This window comes from Mirounga leonina, unplaced genomic scaffold (assembly GCF_011800145.1).
Source record: "Mirounga leonina isolate KUSES-001 unplaced genomic scaffold, KU_Mleo_1.0 Mir_94, whole genome shotgun sequence".
Lineage (NCBI taxonomy): Eukaryota > Metazoa > Chordata > Mammalia > Carnivora > Phocidae > Mirounga > Mirounga leonina.
Genome location: NW_023270855.1, coordinates 38978320 through 38986236, shown reverse-complemented (window position 1 = coordinate 38986236; position 7917 = coordinate 38978320). Strand labels below are relative to the sequence as shown.

At 62.1% G+C, this 7917-nt stretch overlaps 1 protein-coding gene across 1 annotated transcript; it reads right to left on the bottom strand.

Moving 5' to 3' along the window:
- Positions 1-375: 375 nt before the first annotated feature.
- DUSP7 (dual specificity phosphatase 7) lies at positions 376-7712 on the bottom strand. Its single transcript, XM_034996380.1, has 3 exons — positions 7119-7712; positions 5211-5645; positions 376-2489 (listed from the first exon to the last, which is right to left on the bottom strand). Exons 1-3 carry the CDS (start codon positions 7633-7635, stop codon positions 2182-2184), a joined length of 1260 nt encoding a protein of 419 aa, XP_034852271.1. The 5' UTR covers positions 7636-7712; the 3' UTR covers positions 376-2181.
- Between the last annotated feature and the right edge of the window lie 205 nt (positions 7713-7917).

Here is a 7917-nt window from a genome sequence, read left to right as displayed (position 1 = left end):
GGGCCCCAGGGCCCGGTCCATAGCTCGGGGCCCTGGGGCAAATCTGGCCAATGCCCAAGTGGACAGCCCTGAGCCATTCAGGGTGAGCAGGGGCTCAGTTGTGTGACCTTGGTCCACAAAACCCCTCCAAGCTTCCATCTCCTGCCAACCAACCAGCCTTTAAAATCCCCCAGAGAAAGTCCTGAGATCCCTGCCTGCAGTGCCCGAAGGCTGGGGAAATGCCACACCTCAGTTCCCTTCCCGCCAGGCCCTGCCTCTCCTCCTCCTCCTGGCTTAGCTGCCTTCACACAGGACAGGTGCTGAGACGCCTCCCACCCCCAACTCCCCCCTACCCCCGCCTGGCTGGCCCAGGCCCTTACTGGACACCACAACTTGTTTTAAAGAAAAAATAATATTTATTTGCAATATAAACAAAGTCCCGTTGCTGGTTCGGGATATATATATGTATGTGTGTGGTATATATATGTAGGGTCACAAATTTTCCTTCATAAGATCATAAAGCAAAACTGGCCACCCTCTTGGCATACTCTCATTTACACAAATTTGATGCATCTTTCTGGGTTTTTCTTTTTAAAAGTAAAAAAGAGAAAGAACCATGTACGGCATGGAAGCTTTTTGTCAATTTCTCGACTGTGGCAAGATTTTAATCCGCTGCCTTTAAGAATCCCTGAAAACCGCCCCGTGAGGTAAGACGCGGTGGGGCAGAGTTTCCGTAGCCTCGCTCGCATGCCAAGTGCGGACTCGCTCAGGGACCCCGGCCTGACCACTCACCTCTCCCTGGGCCCCTGTGCAGTCGTGACACCTGGTGGTACTGAGGCTGGAGAAGGAACAAAACTGGAGGAGGATAACGGAATCCGTGGCTTTGTTCTGTGGATCCTGGGAGGGGGGTGGACAGAGCCCCACGCCCCTTTCTCTTGTCCATCCTCGCCCCTTCCGCCCCTGCCCTGGGATTGAGACGGGTGCGAGTTTCCTGGTAGTAGAAGGCATGGGCAAGATGAGCGCAGGGCCAGCTTCCACGGGACACGGGGGCTCGGGGTGGCAGCTGGACCGAAGCAACAGCCAGGGTGAGGGACAGAAACTAGGAGGCGGGGCTGGGCCTCCACCACCTAGGCTTCCCCCAGCCGCTGGGCCTCCACTCGCAGTCACAAACAAACGGCGGGGAGAGAGAGAAAGAGACAGACAGAAGTAGTGGGTACTCTAGAGAGGGCCCGGGCTCAGACCCTCCTACGGGCTGAACCCAGAGGGCTAATGCTACTGCTTGACAGTCCCCTGCAGCCCCACCTCCAGCCGGCCTGCCGCAGGGCCTCCCATCTCCTGCCTCCGGGAGTCTGCAGGGGCTGCTGGAGGGCTGAGAATGCAAAGGCCACCCGTCAGCCCACCCATCATGACTTGCAGGGGTCATCACGGGCGAGTGCAGTGCCATGGGGGCTGGGCCAAGAGACGTGGGCACGACTGGGGGGTCTGACGCCAAGGGAGCAGCAAGCCACCCCTTCGAGAAGGGCCTGCTGCTGCAGAAACGGGAGGCTTCACACATGTGCAAAACGCATTTGGTCAAGATCAACACGGGGTTTGTCTTTTCCATTAAAAACAAAAACCAAAAAACCAATAATTGCTTTTTGAAATAGGAAGAAAAACAAAACTGAGAATACTTCTCTTTCTCTCTCACGGGATCAAGGAAGGGATGAAATACTGGTTTATACAATCCACTGTTGCATGTAGCCTGATAATAACACTTTTCATTAAAAAAGAAAAATCAAGAAGAGCTTGAACACTTGCCGTGCTCCAGCGAGCTTGGATTCACCTGCCAAAAGTAAAAAGTAAACTCAGGTCCGTGGATGTGTCTTTAAAAAACAGCCGAACTGGCTGGCCCATCTGCCGATGGAGTGTCCTGGGACAAGGATAAGGCCCTGCTGGCCTCCCGAGGCCATGTGTCCCAGAGCGCAGGGCCTCTCCAGAAAGTCCTGCAGAGGGAGGCCTTGCTGTGGGGTCCGCCCGCCCCAGGGCGGTGAGGGCAGCGAGGGCAGCTCGGCCGCCTGCCCACCCGGGGCCTCCGGGCACCAGCCATGTCCGAGGCTGTCTGGGTTCCGGCTGGACGTAGCAGGAGCGGGCCACCCACCTGGCCCGAGGGGGTTGGGGGGGGGTGGTCGGGAGGGGCCGGCCCCCGCCACCTGTGCCCCAGCCTCACGTGGACTCAAGGGTGTTGAGTGGGAACAGGTTGTGGTTGGTGGGCGTGGAGAAGTAGAGCTGCTCGCTGGGGGTGTGGTTGTCACAAGGGCTGCTCAGCCCCAGCGTCCGCTCGAAATCCAGCAGCTGCCCCATAAAGTTGAAGTTGGGCGAGATGTTGGACTTTTTCCTCTTGACGAAGTCGTAGGCGTCGTTGAGCGACAGGTTCATCTTCTGCATCAGGTAGGCCACGGTGACCGTCACCGAGCGGCTGATCCCTGCCAGGCAGTGCACCAGGACACCACACTTCTTGGAGCGGGCCTCGTCTGAAACACACGGGCATGGGTCAGGAGGGCGCCTCCTCCAGGGACCCGGAGGTGGGGCTGGGGCACAGAGGGCGGCAGGGTCACTGGCTGGTGCTGCCTGACTCTTGGGGGACCTGGTGAAGGCCCACATGGGTGGCACGGCCACTGGGGGTGGAGGGCAAGAGCATGACTGCAGAGAGGGCTCTGCCACGCGTTCGCTTCAGGTCACTGGGTGTCCCTGTGCCTCAGTCTCCTCATCCGTAAAATGGGCCCCCGTGTTCACAGCACCCTTACAAGGACCTGAGCCAAGAGAGGGCTCTCCAAACCCTGGCACCAGTGATGGCCAACAGGCACTGCCCGGCCTGTGCTGAGGGTGTCACCCATGTCCTCTCAGGCCATCTGCACCACGGTCAGCAAGTTCATTTCATAAATGAGGTCACAGGCGCAAAGACAGAGCGACAAGCCCAAGGCCACAGAGAGGCTCCTCCTAACTCCTAGCACACACCACTGTCAGCCCACGACCCGGCCGGGGGGAGTGAGCTCGTTCTCCTGGTGTGGCTCCCGGGGGGACCCCCTGAGGGCCTCCTGGGAAACAGGCCTGAGGGGAGCCCTTGAAAGGAAATGGGGGGCCTGGCCCTATAGCCAGCTCTGCCCTGTCCCCCGCCCCTTAGCTTTACTCAACAGCCAGGGACTGGGAGGAAGGCCACACCTGAGATTTCGCAAGGGAGGCTTGCTTAGGTGGCCCCCCACCCCCACCCCGGCTTACTAGACTCCCCCCGGCAGGCCCATGCACCAGTGACATCTCCCACCACCACCAACCAGGCTCTGCCAACCGTCCCAGCTTTCCCCAGTGCCGCTCTCAGGCTCCTTGGCCTGCACACAGTAGGAGCTCAATAAACATGGCTGAGCCACTGAACAATCGGCCCCGTAAGCGCTCCTCCCCTGGGCGCGGGGCCGCCGCCTCTCTCTGTGCCCTCAAGAGGCAGCTCCCTGGGGCCCTCAAGGTGCCCACCTCTCTGATTCTGAGCCCACTGGGAGCCAGGCACACAGCTGATGCTCAATCAGTGCACTCCCACAAGATGACGCACAGGTTCACAAGTTGTTCCGTCTCCGGTGCTCATTCCCTCGGGCCTGGCAGAGCTTCCCTCCTCACCCCCACGAGGGTGCCCAAGGCTAAGCATGCAGTAGGTACTTAATCCAGATCCAGGGACTGCCTGGAGGCAAGACTAGCAGGGGAAGAGAGAGTAGCCGCAGCTTGGTGCAGAGTCGTGCGGTCTGACCTTGAGACTTGGGGCTAACGGGGTGGTGGTGATGAGCCTCCAGTGGTGACACACCACAGTATGGGGAACGCCTGGCCCCCAAACCCACTCCCGGGTGATCCAAAGTGAAACTGCTTCCGCTGGCTTTATTTTTAGCTTTCTCAGGGTGTGGCTGAGCAGCGCACGGGCTAGGGCTTGATCCTGTCCCACTGAGTCCTAGGGGATGCTTGGGCCTCTATTCCTTCACTTGTCCCCCCCCACCCCTACACCCTGTTCTGTCCCCCTCCCCAGATGCAGAGGGGCCTTCAAAAAGGATAAAGGCACCCATGAGCCAGGCTCAGCCCTGGGAGCCTGGGATCCCCCTCTCTGCTCCCCTGTCTTGTTGGAGGGAGAGAGTGAATGCTCAGGCAGGACCCAGAGACCTCCTGGCCTTGTCCTCCTGGGCAGAGCTGGGAAGCTCCCAACAGCCCTGGTCACAGCCCCTCCCCCAGGCCTCAGCTTCCTTCCTTCCTCCCAGCCAGGCACCTAGTTTTGGTTCCCAGTAAGCGGATGAGGCGGGGAAGCCTCCCACTTCCTGTTATTAAAGCTAGCCCGGCCCAGCTGACACCAAAACGCCCTCCACTGGACACGGCCCGCCAGCAGGAGAGGACTGCCCAGGCCACCTCCTCTCTGCCACTGGAGGCTGGGCAGAAACACAGGGTCACCAGGCTCAGAGAGCCAAGGGTTCACATTCACCCTGATCTTGTATCCCTTCCCTGAACCCTGGGTAAGAGCTGGGGCCAGGAAGATGACCTGCAGTCTAACAGCCTCCAGCTGGCCACAGAGGAAGCAGGATGGGGAGGTCAAAGATAAGGCAACTCGTGGATCTTGAGTCAGCTGGGGATGTCAGGGGCTGAGGGCTCTAAGCCGAACAGCAGAACATACAGCTCCGGGGGAGGCCTTCTATACTCCAAGCAAGCCCCACAGGCTGCCAGGAGCATCTAGGGCCCTACCAAGTCACTCTGGCTCACAACATTCCCATAGCTGCCCATTCGGGGTCGGCCTTTGGCTCCAGGGCCACCCTTCAGCCCCCTCAGGTACAAAATAAAGCCCAAAGAGGCACGGTGGCAGCCCCCTCCCGGAAAACATGTGTGCCGAGGCGTGATGCAGAGCAAGCAAGACCTGTGGGAGGTCTAAGAGCTGTGATGTTTCAGCTTGCTGAGCCCAAAACAGCAGAGCCAGAAAAACACAAGCTGGACAGTAGAGTCCGTGGGGTGCCAACAGTTGGGGGGAGTCCAGGGCTCAGGGGACCGCTCGGGTCCTGAGGGCCTTGGTGACTCAGAGCAGGCATGGGTTCGGCCCCGGGCACATGCTGGTACACGCAGGGCACACACAGGCTTCGACAGGCCCAGAGGTTCCCAGTCAGGCGCCAGGGACACCCAAGTCCCACACACACCTCGACGCACCTGCCCACCCACCCCGCCCAGAGCGCAGCAGCACCTACCAATGAAGCTGATGGCCTCGGGGAAGAACTGGGAGAGGTTCTGGCTCCAGTGGTCAGAGATGGGGATCTGCTTGTAGGTGAACTCGCCACCGTGCTCAAAGGCGTTGGGCAGGTTAGGCGTGACATTGAGGATATACTTGATGCCGTACTTGCCGAGCACGTCCAGGTTAGTGGAGTCCTTGGCGCAGCCGAGGTAGAGGTAGGGCAGGATCTGGACGGGGAAGGCTGGTTGGCTGGATGGCACAGGGCTGCCGTCCGACTCAGTAGCACTGCTGGGCAGCTCCCGGTCTGACTCCCCATCTGAGCAGTCGGAGCTGATCCGCAGGCCCCCCAGGCCCAGCACGGAGGTGGGTGGTGAGCCACTTGGTGAGGACGAGCTGTCCACGCTGGTCTCGCAATGCTCTGAATACTCTGTCTGGAACTTGCTGAAACCACCTGTGGCCAGGGGAAGAGGGCCTGGGTGAGAGACTGCCCATGCTGCTGGCCAGTGTCCCCAGCCCAACGGGCTGCACGCGACCAGGGATAGCCGGCGCTGCCCACATCAAGCACTATAACGCCAACAACAGCCAACGTGGGCCGGCTTCTGTGTTCTCTACATCTCTCCCCTGACCCACCTGACAGAATGGGAAACTGAGGCCCCAGGAGGTGAAGTAACATGCCGGAGCTCCATACCCTGACCCATAAGGCTTCAGGGCCCCAACCACACCAGCAGCTTTAGGCACTTAAGGCCAGGCCCCAGCTCATTTCTCTTCCACAGCCCCCATGCACACCTGGCACCCATGGGTGCTCAATAGCTGCTAAGTGGTAGAGGAAAGCAGACAACCCCATCTCAGGCCAGTACCTGTGGGTGTGCGAACCCCTCTTACAGATGAGACTGCAGGGGCCAGAGCTGTGTCTAGGTCAGTTGGAGGCCCAGAGGGCCTGGGCCTCCTGACTGGGAGTCCAGTCCTTGCCCCCCACCCCCAACCACAGTCAGGGAGGGCAGTGTGAAAGTACTGGTTGGCTCTTTCCACCCACAGTGGCAAGTTTGTAAAAGGGGTCCCAACTCCACCTCTTCCCCTTAGAACTCAAGACCCCCAGCCTAGGAAACCCAGAGGGGGAGGGCTGCTGGGGCTTTAGAGAGACAAGAAATGGGGAGCGCCCTGCAGCTAGGCATGGGCCCGAGGGTGCCGCAGGCCTCCCCTCCCCTCCCCTCCCTGCCCGCCCGCCGGCTGCCAGCGAGAGGCCATTTTGGAATGTTAATTGGAAACACCGGCTGCAGCCACTCGCCCCCCAGCTGCCTCCCCCTTCCACAAGCTTTAGGGCAGTAGGCTGGGGACTTGGGGGTCCCGGAAAGCCAGGTCAGGGGACACTGCTTATAGTCCTCCCCCAAGTGCCTCCAAGAGGCTGTGATCCCCAAGTAGTGAGGCCAAGGCTGAGATGCCCAGAGTCCCCCAACCCAAACGGTCCCTGTACCTTGGGGGCGGGGATAATGCTGCCAAAGCCTCCTATATCCTGACCCTAGTCTCCCAGGGACACGCATTCTAGGCTGGAGCAGCTGGACCTGGGTGCCCTGTCGTCTTTGGGGTCCCAGGAGGCGGCCCCTTCCTCCTCTGAGGCGCTCAGCAGGAGCCTAGGCGCTGCCATGACCCCAACAAGAAAAAAAAAAAAAAAAAGACAGCCCAGGCCGGGAAAAGTTTGTTCAGCCCACTCGAATCGTGCCGAGAACGAGGTGCAGAGGGGACCCCCGCGCCTGCCTAAACCCGCACCGCGGGGGCCGAGCTCCCGGTAGAGGCGGATGCGAGCCGGGGGCGACGTGGCGCCGGCCGGGCCGGCGGAGCGCACGGAGAGAAAGCAGCCTCCGGCGGGGGCGTCAGGGAGCCGCGGGCGAGCCGCAGTCCCGGACGGGGGTCTCAGTGCTGCCCTCACCTTGGAGGTAGTAGGCCTGGCAGCCGTCGTCGCGTAGCTTTTGCAGGAGCAGGCCAAGCACCGAGGCGGGAGCGCCGGGCTCGGGCTGCCACTCGGCCGTGGCCTCGTCGTAGAGCAGCACGGTGGCCGCCTTGCAGCGCGTGGCGAAGCGCTCCTTGTCGGCGTGGTTGGGGATGATGGAGCGGATGGGCAGGTTGCCCTTGCGCAGGCGGCGCAGCATGAGGCCCGGGATGGCCAGGTTGATGGCCGTCTCGATGTGCGACGACTCGAAGAGCTCGTGCGGCCGGCAGTCGAGCAGCAGCAGGGACGCGCCGCCGCGCGCCTCCAGCTCCTCCTGCAGCCACTCGGCGCTCTTGCAGGGCATGGCCCCCGCACCCGTCGCCGCTCCCGCGCCGGTGCTAGCGCCGGACCCGGACCCCGCACCGGGCTCCGACCCCGCCCCGGTGTCCCCAGCAGCCGACGCCCCCGAGGCCGACATGTGCGCCCGCGCTGGGGGGCCGCGGAGCTGGTTTTTCATGGGGAGCGCGGGCGGCCCGGGGCAGGGGCCGGGCAGCCCTGCCCTGGGACGGCGCCCCGGCCGCGCGGGCCCCAGCCGCGTCTCCGGGCGCCCGCCTCCCGCCGAGCTGCGCGCCCGCCGTCCCGGCCTCCCGGCCTCCGTCCCGCCCGGCCCTCCGCGCGCGCCGCGGCCTGACAGCCCCAATTAAACGGCGGCTCCGGCGGCCGCGCGCCGAGGCGTCCTCCGGGGGGCGGGGCCGCGGGGGCCGGCGCCCGGACTTAAAGGCGCCGCGCCTCCGCCGCC

Excerpts from the sequence above, each read along its gene's own strand:
- DUSP7 (XM_034996380.1), bottom strand. The coding sequence starts at position 7,635 with ATGAAAAACCAGCTCCGCGGCCCCCCAGCGCGGGCGCACATGTCGGCC. Across the intron at positions 5,646-7,118 it reads CCAGGCCTACTACCTCCAAG|GTGGTTTCAGCAAGTTCCAG; the intron begins GTGAGGGCAGCA and ends CCCTGGCCACAG. Across the intron at positions 2,490-5,210 it reads CGAGGCCATCAGCTTCATTG|ACGAGGCCCGCTCCAAGAAG; the intron begins GTAGGTGCTGCT and ends CGTGTGTTTCAG.